General features: G+C 38.4%; 1 protein-coding gene and 1 pseudogene across 1 annotated transcript; one reads left to right on the plus strand and one right to left on the minus strand.

Annotated features, from left to right (window-relative positions):
* The first annotated feature begins 1,314 nt into the window (after window positions 1-1,314).
* Window positions 1,315-13,748, plus strand: LOC145046828 (protein FAR1-RELATED SEQUENCE 5-like). The gene is made up of 4 exons (XM_078995096.1): window positions 1,315-1,484; window positions 11,312-11,321; window positions 11,426-13,639; window positions 13,716-13,748. The coding sequence occupies exons 1-4, from the start codon at window positions 1,315-1,317 to the stop codon at window positions 13,746-13,748; spliced, it is 2,427 nt and encodes an 808-aa protein (XP_078851222.1).
* A 1,849-nt stretch (window positions 13,749-15,597) lies between these two features.
* On the minus strand, window positions 15,598-16,824 carry LOC145046829 (cyclin-dependent kinase F-4 pseudogene; annotated as a pseudogene).
* Between the last annotated feature and the right edge of the window lie 1,635 nt (window positions 16,825-18,459).

Genomic DNA, 18,459 nt, shown 5'->3' on the forward strand with positions numbered 1-18,459 from the left:
ATTGGAACAGAAGATAAGAGGAGAAAGATAAGAGGTTTAGGAGAGTTGTAGCTCTGATACCATTAGAATTGAATACTGGATATGTTATTAAAGGTGCTTAATTGCATGATAGGGTTTTTTATAATAAGAAAGTATACTTGGAATCTAAATGCAACACTAATAATTGGTATAGCTATTATAATTACTAATAATATTTATCAAATAAAAGCTAGGTTTAAGTATTCTAACTAATTATTGTGTGGATGTAGGAATCATTATGGACCAATCATTTCAAATTTAATTAATTTAAAATTTTAATTAATAGATAAGGATAGATTAGTAATATTGTATATTCCTTAAATAATATCCTTAACTATAATCATGTTTTTTATGGAAACAATTAAATTCAAATTAAAAAAAATCCAACTTTCTTTTAATATGTTACAAACCCTTAAAAAATCAATCACAGCCTCTGCCGATCTTATCTTCAATGATTATTTATGTTCCTCACCTCGACCACCAATATTTTCCCCAAAATTTTTGTGAGCCGATCACCACCATCATCATATCTCCGTTCTGTTGTCGATTGCGATTTCCGTGTAACATCATTATATCAAGCGATTTATCCCCTTTTCACGAACCAGGTATGATTTTCGTGTGACTATGAGCCTGTGAGTCGGACAATGACTTGTCGTTGTTTGAAAAAAATCAATCGCAGACTCCCACCCCCATCATTGTCTCTCTATCGCAAAGATCATCAATTGGACAACAGTTATCGGTCCTATCGGGTTCGATTGGACAATAGCCAAGATCTTCTGGTACTTTTTCTTCTAGTTCTGCTCTTTACTCTACATGGCATACTACGGTATGATGACAGTCGCCATTACACCCAACGCTAACATTGCTGGCTCATTTTTCGGAATCTTCAATCTCTTTTCAAGGTTCATTATCCCACGACCTGTAAGATTCTAAAAAACCTATTGTTATTTACATTCTTTATTGTTCAATTGCACCTTATGATACAACTTGGGTGCCCTTTTTACAAATGCTTCCAGTGTGGTGGAGATGGTACTACTGGGGGAAGCCATTGGCTTGGACCATCTACGACATGGTTGCATCGCAGTTTGGGGACTTTGACACCCAACTTGGTGAGTCTCTATTCCCTACCAATCTTCTAATACTATTCCTTTAACAAAAATGGTGTGTGTAATCATCATGATTCGATTGCACCGGTGAATGTTGATGATCCCTTAATTGCTTCCATTTTTGCAACTGGATATTGTGTTCTCATATGAAATGATGTGTAATTAATCTTGTGTTCTCTTATGAAATGATATGCAATCGGTTTCCGAATCTTATGATGTTTTGAAAAATGTTGGTGGGTTAAGCAACACAAAATTAGTTGAAACCTTTGATGAATGGAACAAAGGCAAATTAGAAAGCTTCTTGATTGAAATCACAAATGATATTTTCAAGGTGAAAGATGAACATGGTGAAGGTGATTGGTAGATATGATTCCAGAAAAAACAAGGATGGAAGGAACTAGTAAATGGACAGTTCACATTTTGGAAAACATTTGCTTTATTACCACCACAAACCAGCACTTTGACGGTGTCTGGTTGGTTATCAACGGTGAAGCTCAACCAGAGAATAGTTGGCCTGATGGTGGGTAGTTGCGATATCCTCCTTGCAACACCACATATTCATTCACTTTTTTTACATGTTTGTGGATCAAAACTAATAGCCACATTTGATTCTTAAAATCAAGATGTAGAAGGGAAGTGGTGATCTAGATGGTGATGTGTGTGTGTGTGTGAGAGAGAGAGGGAGGGAGGGAGGGAGAGAGAGATGTGGTTCCAAGGGTAGGGAAAAATCCAAAGTCAGTGAGGGAATATTGGTCAACAAATGTCAATTTGGAAAAGGGACCATGCACTCACAACACATAATTTATATTAAATACTTCATATCTATGTGTAAGATGAAAGTAACTATCCAATCACAACACATAATTTATATTAAATACTTCATATCTATGTGTAAGATGAAAGGGACCATGCACTCACTTGTTAAAATGATGATTCCAAACTCGGGCAGCGCTTCGCTTCTAACGATTCTATTTTTCCTTCGACGAAACCTAGCATTATTATCGCTAAGTTTTAGTCTAATCTTTAATGCGACTAATTATTAGTCTAGATTCATCATTAAAGCAAAGTATACTTTCATGATCTATCAAGTAAGGAACAACCATGTAGGATCATATCGGAGGTAGGGTCTGTTTGGTATACGAAGTATACTGTTTGGAAATCCCACTTTAAACGCCTCACTAAATCATAGCCTAAACATCATTCCCATAAATAAATCAATCAGTATAACGAATTTGAATCATTGATAAATAATATTTATAGGTCCATAATAATGATATTATATTTAAATATAAGTTATATTTAAAATAGGGTAGGCGTAGCTCACTTACAGCGGGTTTTATTCAAAACTGGGCTTCGCTGGAGCAGCGTTTCCGAGCCGAAAAGCTCTTTTTCCCGGAGCCATCGGGAGCTCCGGGGCTTCCTTCTCGTTTTAGGGAGGTACCCTAGGATTGGGGGGGGGGGGGGGGGGGGGTTGGGGGAGTTAGTGAGAGAAAGAAAGACTTATGGTGTGAAGAAAATATGAAGGATTCATCCTTTATTTATAGGGATTTTATCGTAGAGTTGCCCCTAAGTTTCGTCTGTATCTTCCGCGAATGAGCTCTGTTTCCTATGTTTTTTTTATATCCACGTGGTGGTATTTACGAGTACTACAACTTTCATTTAGACCCCATCTGCTAATTCTCATTCTATCTCAGATTTACAAAACTGTATCGAATTCGTCGTGCTTGAAGAGTAGAGACTAAGTTTCATCCATATCTTTAACATACGAGATCTATTCTTGATGTTATTTATATCCACACATTGGTATTTATGAGTACTACAACTTTCATTTAGATTCCGTCGGCTAATTCTCATTCTATCTCAGATTTACAAAACTGTATCGCAATTCGCCGCGCTTGAAGAGTAGAGACTAAGTTTCGTCCATATCTTTAACATACGAGCTCTATTCTTGACGTTATTTATATCCACGTATTGGTATTTATGAGTACTACAAATTTCATTTAGATCCCATCGACTAATTCTCATTCTATCTCAGATTTACAAAATTGTATCGAATTCGCCGCACTTGAAGAGTAAAGACTAAGCTTCATGCATATCTTTCACATACGAGCTCTGTTTTCGAATGCCTTTTTATCGTTTAAATCCTATTAACCATATCTTCATTTCTCGCTTAGATTATTTTGGCTAAAAATCGACCGATCTAAAATTCGAATTTCCGGGCTAACACTATTATGCTAAATCTTAGAAAAATCGTAACTTCCTCATATGAAGTCAGATTTGGATGTTCTTTTTATACACGCTCTCAATTTAACATATACTAAATTTTTTTTAGATCTCTAAGGTTAGAAAGTATTTTATCGTAAATTCACTTTTTACGATTTCCGGTGTCATACCGGTTTTGCCGTAAAACTTGGACGGATTATAACCTCTTCGTTATAACTCGGATTTCGGTGTTCTTTATATGTATGGAACCCTTGAGAAATATTCTACAACTTGGTTAAGATTATTTATTCTAAATAATCTTTTGTTGAAAATTCGTTTTCGACACTTATTGGCTCTAAATTAACTAGTCCGAATCTGCGGGCGTTACAATTACGATGTGGCTCGGGACCCCATTGCGAGTACCAGATGGTTGGCGAATGTCACCAATGCATTCCACACCAGCAAATGTTTTGAGGGGGACAAGGTTTGACTTACCTCATGTCTTCTGAAGGATAGGGGATGTGATTGGTGGGAGGAGGTTGGATATACCCTTGGTGATGATGCGACTCTTGATGCTATGACCTTGAGTGACTTTTCGGCCAGGTTCAGGGATGAGTTTGCACCTGTGATAGAGGTGCAGCAACTTGCTAGGGAGTTCCAGGATCTCCAGCAGATGAATGAGACGGTGACAGAGATCATCGCCATATTTAGGGAGAGGGCCTTTCTCGTTCCGCAATATGTTGCGGACGAGGAGATGAAAAAGGCCCGATATCATGAGTTGTTGCGAAGTGATACCCGCTAGTTTGAGATCCGCTCCAGCTGCAAGATGTTGGAGGACATGATTGCTAGGGCTTGGGAGAGGGAGTTGGATTTAGAGATGGAGAGGAAGAGGAAACCCAAGGGGGTTCAGACAGGGAGTGCGAGTAAGAAGCCCAAGGTGTCAGATCATAGACCTAGGAGTCAGCAGGGCTGCAACCATTGTGACAATTACGATAAGATGCACAATGGGACGTGTAAGTTAGGGAGTTCAGGCTGCTTTAAGTGCGGCCGAACTGGGCATATGAGCAGGGATTGTACAACTACTACCACCACTACGACAGTAGCAAACCTGATTTGCTTTACAGTGCAATCAGAAGGGAAACAAGCGGTCCCAATGCCTAAGTTTAGCAGCGACAGGGTAGGTGGCAGTACCCGCTCCTATTACTTTGAAGATAACGAATGAACGTTAGGGCTGGGCAGAGGCGCCCGTGGCTAGGAGCATGGCCTTTCAGTTGACAACATAGGAGGCATGAGCAGCTCCCGACATGATGACGGGTATGCATGTTCTGCTTATCTCTTTATTTATATTGATTATTGCTTATGTTTATGTGTTTCATTATAGGATTGTTCCTTGTGAATGGTATATCTGCTCTGGTATTATTTGATTCGGGGGATACCCGATATTTTGTATCGCTCACGCTTAACAAGCGATTCGTAGCGCTTTGGGGGAGCTAGATTGCCTTCTTGATGTGGAGATAGCAGATGAGTGGACCGTTAGTGTTGCGAGGGTTCATCGAGGTTGTACACTACAGTTGTTTGATGAGAAGTTTTATGTGGATTTGGTCCCTATTTCCCTTTAAGGGAACAAGGTGATAGTTGGTATGGACTAGTTGAGCCCAATTGGGGCAGTGATCGACTGCGAGCGGTAGCTAGTGATGGTTCATACTCATAATGGGGGAGGGTTAGTGATTTGGAGCGAGAGGCCGCAGGGTGGACCGACTCTGTGTTCAGCAGCGAGAGCGAGGCGCTACCTTCAGTAGGGTTGCGCGGGTTATGTCACGTATGTTATGGATACCCTGGAAAAGCGTAAGACGATAGTGGATGATGTACCGGTAATGCGAGAGTACCCGGATGTGTTTCCAGAGGATTTTCCTGGGATACCTCAGGAGAGACAGGTCGAGTTTAGGATTGACCCAGTCCATGGTGCGGCTCCGATAGCCAAGGCACCATATCGATTGGTTCCTCCCGAGATGCAGGAGTTGTCTACATAGCTGCAGGACCTGCTAGACAAGGGATTTATCAGACCGAGCAGTTCGACATGGGGAGCCCTAATCCCGTTTGTGAAGAAGAAGGACGGGTCACATCGCATGTGTATAGAATACCGGGAGTTGAATAATGTAACAGTGAAGAACCGTTACCCCCTCCCGCGGATTGATGATTAGTTTGACCAACTATATTGCACATCTTGGTTCTCCAACATTGATCTGTGATCGGGCTATCACCAGATGCGAGTCAGGGATGAGGATGTGCAAAGGATAGCTTTTAGGACTCGCTATGGTCACTATGAGTTTGTGGTGATGCCATTTGGGCTCACTAATGCTCCATCAATGTTCATGGACCTCATGAACCGTGTGTGCAGACCGATGCCGGATCGGTCTGTGATAGTCTTCATCGATGATATCTTGGTGTATTCCAAGACTCGGGAGCAGCATGAGGAGCACCTGAGGGAGGTGTTGTAGATACTGAGGAGGGAGAGACTTTTCATAAAGTTCTCTAAGTGCGAGTTCTGGTTGCACAAGGTGCAATTTATTTGGAACCTTGTCAACTAGAAGTCTGGTTGATCTGGTCAAGATAGAGGTCGTGATGCAGTGGGACATTCCGAGGTCTCCAACTGAGATTCAGAGTTTCCTGGGTCTAACGGGTTATTACTAGAGATTTATTTAGTACTTCTCCAAAATCGCTTTTCCCTTAACCCGACTGACCAAGAAGTCGGTGAGCTTCCGCTGGGGGCCTGAGCAGCAGGCAGCCTTCGAGACTCTTAAACAACGATCATGGTGTACTGTGATACTTTGATCAAAGGCATGGGAGTGGTATTGATGCAGTGGGGTCACGCGATAGCTTATGCTTCGAGGCAGTTGAAGCCTCACCAGGCTAACTATCCGATGCATGATTTAGAGCCGGGGGCCATGGTTTTTTCCCTCGAGATTTGGTGGAATTAGCTCTATGGGGTCCGTTGTACCATTTACACGGACCACACGTGTTTGAGGTACCTCATGGATCAGCTGAACCTAAACATGAGGCAGTATTGGTGGTTAGATGTTGTGAAGGATTACGACTGTGAGATTCTCTACCACCTAGGCAAGGCTAATGTGGTAGTCAACACCTTGAGCCGAAAGGCGGTAGCGACCCCGATTCAAGACATCTATCTAAGGATGATAGTGATTACTCCATTGATGGAGCAGATCAAAGAGGTGCATGTTGAAAGCCTGAAGGAGGAGCGCCGGACGTGCGAGCGGATCATAGGCCAGGTGTCCTCCTTTGATTACGATAGTCGTGGGCTATTGACCCTGCATGGGATGTTCTGGGTACCGTACTAGGGCGGAGTACGACATATTCTGATGGATGAGGCCCACAAGTCCAGGTTCTCCGTCCATCCTGGGGCGACGAAGATGTACAAAGATCTTCATCCTGATTACTGGTGGCCCTGCATGAAGCGGGATGTAGCCTGGTACGTTGAGAGATGCTTGACCTGCAGCAAGGTCAATACAGAGCACCAGAGGCCCCACGACAAGATGAACCTGTTAGACATCCCTGTCTGGAAGTGGGAAGATATCACTATGGACTTCATCACGAAGCTTCCAAGGACAGTATGCAAAGTAGATTCGGTATGGGTCATTGTTAGGGATGGCAATGGGTACGGGTATACCGGGTTTCGTGTTCCCCATCCCCATACCCGAATTCCGATCCCCATCCCCATCCCCGACCCCACCCCCATCGGGGATTAGAAATCTATCCCCATCCCCAATGGGTATCGGGGATCCCCAATGGGTAATCGGGGATTTTTCCCCATTTCAAAATTTTGAACTTTTATGAAAAAAAACTCATAGTTATATATTAACCAACAAAACAAAAACTAACAAACCTAATATAAAACACTATAATCACTGAATGTCTTGAAACACCAATAATAACATTCAAGGTTATAAATTAAATCATTTTTTACAAAAAAAAAAAAACATTAGAAGTCTTCCCAAAACTATACGTTTGATTATTAAAAAACCTTACTTTGTCTACTGAACATTTGCTTATGCATTATTAAAAATAAAAACATAAGTAACAATGTATATATATATATATATATATATATATATATATATATATATATATATATATATATATATATATATATATATATATATATATATATATATATATATATATATATATATATATATCGGGTACCCATCGGAGCTGGTTTCGGGTACGGGTATGGGTACCCGACATGTAGAACCATCCCCATCCCCATCCCCGCCTTTTGTATTCGGGTAGTCCCCATCCCCGTCCCCATCCCCGGTCAACTCGGGGATTTACCCGGTCAACTCGGTTTTAGGTTTTGGGTATCCATCGGGTACGGGTTTTTTTGCCATCTCTGGTCATTGTGGATCGATTGATCAATAGTGCTCATTTTATCCCGATCCAGGAGAGCATATCGGCTGAGAAGCTGGCCGAGATTTACGTTTGGGAGATAGTGGCACGAGATGGAGTGCCTGTCTCGGTGGTGTCAGACCGAGATGTTCATTTCACTTACAGATTTTGGAAGCGGTTTCACAACGAAATGGGTACTCGTCTTCACTTCAACACTGCTTTCTAACCCGAGATGGACGGACAGAGCAAGAGGATGACTCAGATTCTCAAGGACATTCTACATGCATGTGTCTTGGATTTCGGTGGTAGTTGGGATACGTATCTTTTGTTAGCCGAATTTTCGTATAACAACAGTTACTGCGCCAGCATAGACCGACCTCCATTCGAGATGCTCTACAGGAGGAAGTGTAGGACCCCAATCTGTTGGGGCGAGGTCAGTTAGAGAGTCATGGGGAGTACTGAGGTAGTAATCAAGACTACAGAGCGGATCCAGTAGGTCCGGAGTAGGCTCCAGACTGCTCAGAGTCAGCAGAAGAGCTATGCCGACAAGCGACATTCAGACTTGGAGTTTCAGGTGGGCGATATGGTCCTCCTGAAGGTGTCACCTTAGAAAGGTGTCATCCAGTTTCAGAAGCGGGGCAAGCTGGGCCCCAAGTATATCGGCCCTTTCAGGGTTTTAGCCCGGGTGGGCAAGGTGGCGTACAGATTGGATCTCCCAGCGGAGCTCAGCCAAATCCACAACACTTTCCATGTTTCCCAGCTACAAAAGTGCTTAGTGGATGACTCAGCAGTTGTGCCTCTAGAGGACATTCAGGTTGATGATAACCTGCATTACATCGAGAAACCAATAGCTATTCTCGATAAGAAGACGAAGGAGCTGAGGAACAGGAGGGTGGACCTGGTGAAGGTGTGGTGGCAGCACCACAGGGGTTCAGAGTGGACTTGGGAGCCCAAGGAGGAGATGAGGGAGCATTATCCAGAGTTGTTTCCATATGCAACAGACTTCGAGGATGAAGTCTGAGTCAAGTGGGGGAGAATCTTAACGCCTGATTTCTGGTACACATTTAATTACACTTTATTCGCTTTTGTAGAGCTACTCGACGAGTTGGAAGACCCAAACTCGTCAAGTAGAAATCAGATTTGACGCGGGATCTTAAGTTACCTACTCAACGAGTTGAGGGCCTTGACTCGACGAGTAGGGCTGCCAGGATGAAACCCTAATTTCAGGATTTTGCACCCTATTTAAGTATCTTAATCCCCACCCCTCAGCTTCATTTACAACCTCCAAGTCCCAAACCCTAAACCACGAAAGCCTAGTGACTTGCTTGAGATTGTGAGCCATTGTGAGTGATCTTTGTGTGTTTTTGAAGCTTGTGGAAGAAGAGAAAGCTACAAGGTTCAAGAGGGAGAGAGTAGATCCATAAACTACACATCATTTGCTACATTTTCGGGTAAACAAGTCCCAACCTTGCTCAATGGTTTCTTTGATCTCTTCTTTTCATCCTTATGAGGGTTTTGGTCGAAGTATGTTAGCATGTGAAGAATGGACGACCCAAATGGGTATTTTTCCAGATCTAGGACCTTGAAGGACTATTATGGCACAAAGGTGCAAACTTTATGCCATAGGAGTCCCCATGCAAGCCATAGAGTGTCGTTTTGGTCATTTTTAGCCTAAAAGTTCATGCATGGAAGTAAAGTATGAGACTTTACGTGTTCATTTGGTATCTAGGACTTAGATCTTGGTTTTCATGCTTTAAGTTGGAGTAATAAGGCTTTTGGACAAAGATCTATGTCCTAAGGAACTAGGGTTTTAGCTAAACCCATTAAGATGGACTATTAGCAGGTAAAGTTGGAAACTTTACCTCTAAAAGGGGCATTTCCAGTGTATAGACGATGTTTGGACTTTGGATCTGAGAGTAGAGTCTTAATTTGTTAAGATGGCCAAACAGACAGAGGAACTCATCGAGTCCATAAGGGAACTCAACGAGTTGCGACTATGAGCAACCTGATAGAACTCGACGGGTCGGGGGGACAACTCAGCGATTTGGGTCGCGATTTCAGGACTGTTGAGTTAAAGAACTCGATGAGTTTATAGGTCGACTCGGCGAGTTGGTCAACCCAGAATGTTGAATTTAACCAGAACGTTGACTTTGACCAGGGGTAAAATGGTCATTCTACCCTTAGAAGAATTATCAGTTTTTAACTAAGTGTTTATTTTGATGATGATAGTGGGGAGTTGATTGGAGCAGCCATTAGAGATTCCTCACACGAGATTTCAGCAGTCAACTTCAGAGGTGAGTTTTCCTCCAGTAGGAACGCATCTAAGGCACCCATACCGACTCGTTTATGTATGTTCGTGTATGCCGAACTTAGGTCTGATGTAGGGGGTAGCCTGATGTAGAATATATGTTTTCGGACTTCGGTCCGATGCCAGAAAACATTGTCAATATCATATCAAACCATAAACCATCATGTTCTAGTAGCTAATAAGGATTAGAGGATGCAAGATATTTTGAAAGCCACTACAAAGTAATGGTTACTTAGCTTATGCATGATATTTGAATCGTAGCCCTCTTCTATAGCTTTTTTGAAAACTTAATTGTTTTGTGAAGATTTTTCAGACTTTAAAACCAATTTCTACAAATGATGACTTTTACTTTAAAAGTATTTTAAATGGTTATTAAAATATAAATTAAAATAGGGGTGTTTCGAAAACTCGCCTATAGTGAGTGCTTATTATATATATATATATATATATATATATATATATATATATATATATATATATATATATATATATATATATATATATGAGAAAAGTGAATATACCTAACAACCCCATATAAGCTTATATACCTAATTTTAATACTACGTCGTTTTTGACCCAAAAAAAACCCAGGTTTCCTTTTCTTTTTTGTTTTATGCCTTGAGTTCACGTTTCTCGTTTCTGATCCCTTCTTCTTCCTCAAGACGCATCCAAGTCTCTACAAGCCTGTGAGATAAATCGCTGGTAATCTTTTTACTTTTTCCTATATATCAGAATTTCAGGATTGCTTCATCCACAAACAATCATAAAACTTGATAATGAGAGAATTGATCATCAGACCATCACAAAGTTTGATTGAAAACATAATTGACATAGTTTTAATTGGTATCGACATTTGTTGCACAATTAATTGCATTAATGACTCTTGTTGATATCCTTTTATGTTACGTAATGTGCCAAAGTCTATGTTTTTTAATTAATTTTGAATTTAACAATTGAGACAATCAACGACATCATCTTGTATGCATAGGTTCACTAATTCTTTAATTAATTTTGAATTTAACAACTAAGAATTGTTTCTTTATTTTTCTAGATAGTTTCAATTTTTGTAAGTTTTGTCACAGAATTGGATATCAATTTTTGTTGCTTTTTTTTTCTGCTTGACTTTCGACTACATTGTTGTTGTTTTATGCATTTTAATATTTATTATTGCTTTTAGGTTCTATTTTATGCATTTTTTCTGGCTTAATTGTGTTAATCAATTCCCTATTAATCAACTTTTATGTATTAGTTTTACTGATTTCATATATTTCAGTTTTGCTCAGGTTAATTAATCAACTTCTATGCATAGGTTCACTAATTTTATGTATGTCAATAAGCTTAATTGGTGTAAATTTATAATTCCTTTGTATTTACTTTAATTATTCAGGACATGATGGCTGTCATTGAAGAAGTTGATCAACCTATTGAAACACAGGTTATTTATGAAAATGAAGCAAATGCAATGGAAAAATGTAATGAAGGTAAAGGTAAGGATGAAAGTATATTGGGAAAGGTTTTCGATACACCTGATGATGCATATACATTTTATAATGATTATGCATTTTTACATGGATTTGGTATACGTATTGATACCACATTTAAACATAAGACGACAAAGGAACCTTATCGCAAGATATATGTATGCGACAAAGAAGGTTTTAAACGGTTAGACGATAATGCTTCAAGTGGAATCGAGAAAAAACGTCGCAGAGAAGTTAGAATTGGATGTAAAGCAGAACTTCGAATTTCAAAAAATAAAGATGGTAAATGGTTTGTAGACTCGTTTAATGACACACACAATCATGAATTAAGCATGACACCAACGAAGGTGATGGAGCATAGATCTCATGCAAAGTTCCATCGTTTAACGGAATGCAAATCTCTTATGGTGGATCTAGGTCAAGCAGGATTGAAACCTTGTCAAGTTAGAAAGGCTATTAATGCAATGAAAACGTCAACCGTAGCTGATGTTACTTCAAAGCAGTGTGTTGATGTCTTATCTGAGCAACGAAAACAATATAAAGGAAAGGAGTTCTATGGACTTATAAAACATTTCCAAGATAAAGCCTTAGTGGATAATGACCAATACTTTACTGTGGATTTGTGTAATGATGGGAGTCCTAAAAATATTTTTTGGGCTAATGGAAGATCAAGAGATGCATATACTAAATTTAGCGATGTTGTTGTGTTTGATGTCACTTATATGACAAACAAATTCAAGATGCCTTTTGCTCCCTTTGTTGGTGTTAATCATCATGGACAATCTATACTTTTTGGTGGAGCATTGCTAGAAAACGAAAAAGAAGAAACTTTTGAATGGTTATTTGAGAATTTCCTCAAATGTATGTTTGGCAAATATCCGAAGGCTATTATTACTGATCAAGACAAAGCTATGGGTAATGCAATAAAAAAAGTATTTCCAAACACTCAACATCGTTTTTGTGCATGGCATATTAAGAAGCATGAAAATGAACACATTAAAACGTATGTTTCAAGTTATAGTGATTTTAAAGAATCTTATACAAAATGGGTAAATAGTGATACCATTGAAGAATTTGAAACTAGGTGGGAGGTTATGTGTGATAAGTATAGATTACAAAACAATTGTTGGATAAGTGACATGTATAACCAACGAATACATTGGGCTAAAGCCTTCTTAAAGGATGTTTTCTTGGCAGGTATGACCACAAGCGGACGAAGTGAGAGTATTAATTCATTTTTTGATGGATTTGTTAACTCGAAAACTATGTTGAATGAATTTGTAATGCAATATGACAAAGCAGTTGAGTCTCGAAGGGCCGCTGAAGAAGATGAAGACTTCAAGACTATGAACTCAAGGCCGATTCTTTCTTCTCTTCATCCAATCGAAGAAAAAGCAGGTGAGTGTTATACTAGAAAGATTTTTGATATGTTCAAAAAAGAATGGACAGAAGCTACTAGCAATTTAACTCACGAGACTATAATTAAGGGTACTGAAGAAATCAAATATCGAGTAGGGCAACTAAAAGTTGAAAAAACATATTGGCGAACTGTTACGTTTCGTTTTTCTAATGAGGTCAGTGTCACATGTTCGTGTTCTAAGTATGAGACATGTGGGATTTTATGCAAGCATTGTCTATATGTGATGAAGAAGAGACATGTTGAAACACTACCTAGTCACTATATTTTACATCGGTGGACACTTAATGCAAGGTACACGGTGGGTAATAGTAGAATCGGACTCGAAGAAATAAACAATGAAAATGAAGTTAGTGCCTACACATTATGGTGTGTCCGTTCAAATTTTGCTAAACTAATTGAACAAGCAAGAGACTCCCCTTTGGAGATACAAAAACTCAATAACTTATTGATAAGTCTTTTAGATGATCAAGCAAATCGGAAGAAACCTATAGCAAATGAATCTCAAGATTCTTGTGCGAGAATTTTACAAGTAGATATGGTGCATCAATTATCTGTCCGGGATCCTCTTGGTCCAATTAACACGAAAGGGCGTCCAAGAGTTGCAAGTAGAATTAAGTCTTCTTTAGAAGCCCCAAAAAAACGAACGTGTTCTTACTGCCAAAGATTGGGTCATTACGCTACTAGTTGTTCAAAAAGAAAAGTACGTTTGAAAATAACTTTTTTTTAATGATTTTACAAGTTTGATAATCATATTAACAATTTTTTTCATGTATCAGGAAGATGAATCAATGCAAGAGAAAGAAGGATGAGATATGTAGTTACTTTGACAAACTGGCAAATCTAGACTTTTCTTGACATTTTGTTTTTGTTAATTGCATTATCTTTTCTTGTTTTGGAGACAAAAAATATATGCAAAATCTAGATAGTTTATCTTTTTGAACACAAAGTGTGTACATATGAAAAAGCTCTAATATTATGAGCATAAATAAGTTTTTTTGGTTGGTGATATGTTAAATTGTTAATGACATAACATTAAAAAGATTTATGAAAAATACTCTCCTATAGTGGACACCTTTAGTTCTTATCAATGACAATAATTCAAAGAAACCGTTTTTGTTTTTTAAAAAGTGCCCAACTTGGCTGAATCTTAGAGTTGATTAGTTTATGTTTTAATCTTAAATTCAAAATTAGGATAGTTTCGTAAGCAATTGACTCTGTGAAAGAACTAATAAATTGAATTAATACATTTGTTCAATTTTTACTGGTTTTCTGCTTTGAAAAATATTCATTAAATAGTTCATATAAAACAACGCGCTTGAGCTTTTTAACATTTTTGTTAGTTGAGATGGAGCGTGCTTTGGCTTGTTTGAGGTTTCTTTGACTTATAACAGGACAAATTCCAAAATACCCATAGTGGATCCCCATTCCTTGTCGAAGATGGGGATGAGAGGGATATTTAATACCCGATGGTTATGGGAACGAAGATGGGGATTCAAGTATGATGATGGGAATGCGATGCTCCGTATATCCATCCTTGTTTCAAAACCTAGTCATTTGTCATGATGATTATATTAAAACCAATTGTCTAGATGGCAAGAGATTTGAGAAGTATGGTGATGCAATCATGGACTATTAAAGAGAAATATAATCATTGCAAAATGAAGAATCAACATGTGGAAAGTGATCGTTGAACCTAGAAAACTGACTAGTGTTATTGAAATGTATGAATGGAACACTTTTAGAGTTAAAAATTGAAATCCCGTTGAAATCTGATCACAACATAAAATGTTGTCCCTTAAATTCCTTCTTTGTTTTTGGTGTATATACAACAGGAGAAAGGCTTTGATTTGGGTTTGGAATCCCCATTAAATCGCAATTTTTGAAGATAAAGCCTTGAATCAAAAGTAGTAGCGCGACATTAAGGATGATCCGGCGAGAATTTGTAAACAAGTCTCTCCTCTGGATTTCTTTATCTGTGGTGATCTTTATGGTTCTTGCAATCAACAATGGAGGTTTTAGAGCTCGTTTATACTCAGGTGTGATCACATTCCAGAGCTAGGTTAATTTGGACGATCTTATTATGTGAAAATCGATTTGTTAGTCAAGGGCAATATAGTTTATTACTTTTCTTTTAGTTATAATAATTACAAATTATATAAATTGATTACAAATTGTAAAAAATAGTTTATAACAAAAATATGGGCAAATACGATATTTTAAAGGTCAATAAGTATTTTTAAAATTTTAAGTTGGGCAAATACGGTATTTTGTTGTTCGATATAGAATTTTTATATAAATGCAATAAAGCATTCAACCATGCATCTTTAATATCGAAAAACCATTACTAAACTTATGCTCAATTCTAAAGCTATATACTGCCAATTATCTAAAAACTAAAATTGACACACTAATTATGAATTTGCTAACCATTAACATGATTGATGTAAACCAGTTGATTTACAATAAAAACAGAATAGCTCTAAAACCCGAAACAAACTAAATTTTGAGGAAAAGGCAATAATGGAGTCCAAAACAACAGAATTTAGGCAGTGGAGGCGGTTTTAAGGTATATCAGTCTGTCGCAGTTTGTTGAGCCTCTTTCCTTTGATCCGCTTGAAGTTGAGTCTCTTCCCGGTACCCCGCTTCTTCTTCTCCAACTTATCCATATATGCTATCGCTGTCGATGTGCCTTGCATCACTTTCCAAACCAATTGTGCAATTCTTTGTTCTTGTTTTTAGCTTCAACGAATCCCGCTTCATCTCGAGACCATGTTTTTCTGAGGGGTCCTCTTTTTCGGAACCATCAAACATATTTTCTGGGAGCAGACGCCTAAAGTTTTCAGAGTGATCTACCACTTCGGAATCATAAAGTGGATTTTCTGGGAGCAAACGAGTCATGTTTTCTGAAGGAACTACTGTTTCATAAAATGGGTTTTCTGGGAGCAGACGAATCAGTTCTTTCGATTGATCCTCCCTTTCATAAGAAAATGCACAACTTTTGGAACTTTTGAATACAAGAGGTATGGGTCGGGGTGGTGGAACATGGTAACAGGTATAGAAGAAAGGATGCTCAAGTGCCTCCATAGCTGTCGGCCTCGCGGATGGATTCCATGAAATAAGCATCGCAATCAGATCGAGTGCTTCCAGGCTTGCACATGGTAACAGTGAAGAAAGTTGGACACCAGGAAGCTGTGGGAACTGATAGTTGCTATTTACCATGCTCAATGTGGTTTCTGTTGGACTGCCGATCACCCTGCATATTTTATACATTTGATCTCGGTCATGTTTACCAGGAAACAGTGGGTGGCGTGTAAATAGTTCTGCCATGATTGCACCCATTGCCCACATATCAACTGAAGAATCATATTCTTTCCCAAGAAGAACTTCAGGGGCACTATACCAGCGGGACCCAATATTATCAGTGGCCGGTTTGCCATTCATCTCACGAGCTAGACCAAGATCAGCAATCTTTATTACATCCTTGGAAACAAGAAGGTTCTCCGGTTTGAGGTCACGATGAAAGTAGCCGTTGTCGTGCATGTATGCCAGACCTTGAAAGATTTGGAAGCACAAGTCTCTAATCTCGTCCTCTGAAAAAGGCTTCTTCCTGCATGTCATACGCTCGCAGAGATTGCATTCCATGTATTCCAACACCAAGTACAAACTGTCGTCTTCTTTGATGATTTCCTTGAGCTTTATGATGTTTGGATGATTCATCTTGCGCAGAGCCTTGACTTCTGTCAGGTTGATGTATTCTTTGGCCGAGTTGCACCTCATTTTCAGTTTCTTGATGGCAAACACTTCATCAGTGTGTTCATCCCATGCTCCCCAGACAACCCCATAAGATCCACTCCCAATTTCCTTCAGTATTTGATACTGCTCCATTGTTTTCTAGCTTTCTCAAGTAAACACACAAACGAGGAAGAGGAACTCACATAAACAATCGCTACGTATATCAAGAACACATCACCTTAATTGGAACGAAGATAGGTGAATGGGGTAATTGGGGTAATTGGGTCGGCAGTCTATTGTGAATATGAATGTAAGTAGGTTATTATTTATAGTACTAAGTACTGAGATGATCAGATATGCAAGATATAGGGTTTTAAGTTTCCATATATAATTATCTTACGGTTATACCAGACTTCATATTATATGACATGCAGGCACGGTTGCTTAGGCTCCACACAACTTAAAAAATGGCTCCAATCAACTTAGAGCTTTGTATAATTATAATTATAAATTTTATTTCAAGTTTTATTAACAATCAACTTTTGTCTAACTTATAATATCTACATTTCCAACTTTCCAAATTTAATCATAACCATAGTCATAATCTTTTAAATATATCATCTGTTTTACACATAAATGTTTTATAAACATCTAAATATCTTATAAAAGTAACATATTATTCTAATTAAAATACAAATGAACTAAAATAACTAAAAGATCAATTTTAATAAACTTTTAGTAGTTGTTGATTTAAAATGTACCATAAAAATAATACATAAAATAATATATTCTTGAATTAGTTTGTATATTATAATATATAAATCAAAGCATTGTGTTTATTAGTATAACTTTGTTTCGGTGGTTCACGAACTTGTTTAATTTCTTTAAATTGTCGTTATCACCCCAGAGGTGCACTCACCATATTCCATTTTTCACATCCAACATCAAAATAACAACATACTTTAGATTTATATATCCCTTAATATTTTCCAAATGAAAACCCTTAGATATTCTTTTGTTTTCTCATTTTATCGAACAGAACACTCCAAATATGATTTGATAGTATTCCATCATCATCATCAAATGACTAAAAGATATAGCCTCACACACGGACATTACATTATATATATACAACAATAAGAAAAGACACGTAATACTTGGTTTTTATTTTTAGGGATTTGTGTTAAAAAGGATATATTGGGTTTTTGTGATACTTCAGCCAAACAACCTTTGGCATAGTGATTTGCATGACCACATTTGTGACAAACAATCTTTGTTTTTTCTGAATTCGGAGTCTCGTGAGATTCCGAGGTATGATTTGGTGTAGAGAGTTTGGGTTTATTAGCAGGTGGATTTTCTGATGGTTTAGGAAATGGTTGGGGAATACTTAGATGAGGAGCCTGGAAACGGTTGTGATATGGTTTGGTGAGTGGGATTGAACGCATGCTTATATCTCATGGAAAGAAAAGAAATTTTTTGGTGAAAGCGTAGTTCGGAGTCCATCGTTTGAGGGTCAAGGTCTCCATCAAACTCGTTTACAACGGAAGTCAGACGCTTATCCATCATGCGTTCTGATCCTTCGAACAGATCTTGGAGTGTGTCCAAAATCTCTTTAGCAGATTTACACAACGTAATGTTCTCAAAGAGAGAAGGAGGAACACCATACAATATTTCGGAAAAAGCAACTATATCTGCATGCAATTTCTCGTTATCATCAGCAGTGACAGATGCCTAATGCTGTTCTTCTTGTCCCCTGAGAGTTGCAGCAACATCACTTACAATTTGTGT

This window comes from Lactuca saligna, chromosome 5, assembly GCF_052625555.1.
Source record: "Lactuca saligna cultivar CGN05327 chromosome 5, ASM5262555v1, whole genome shotgun sequence".
Lineage (NCBI taxonomy): Eukaryota > Viridiplantae > Streptophyta > Magnoliopsida > Asterales > Asteraceae > Lactuca > Lactuca saligna.

Bases quoted from the DNA above. Each gene is read 5' to 3' on its own strand.
- LOC145046828 (XM_078995096.1), top strand. From the start codon at position 1,315: ATGCAATCGGTTTCCGAATCTTATGATGTTTTGAAAAATGTTGGTGGG. The intron at 13,640-13,715 runs GTACGTTTGAAA...TTCATGTATCAG, and splicing joins CTAGTTGTTCAAAAAGAAAA to GAAGATGAATCAATGCAAGA.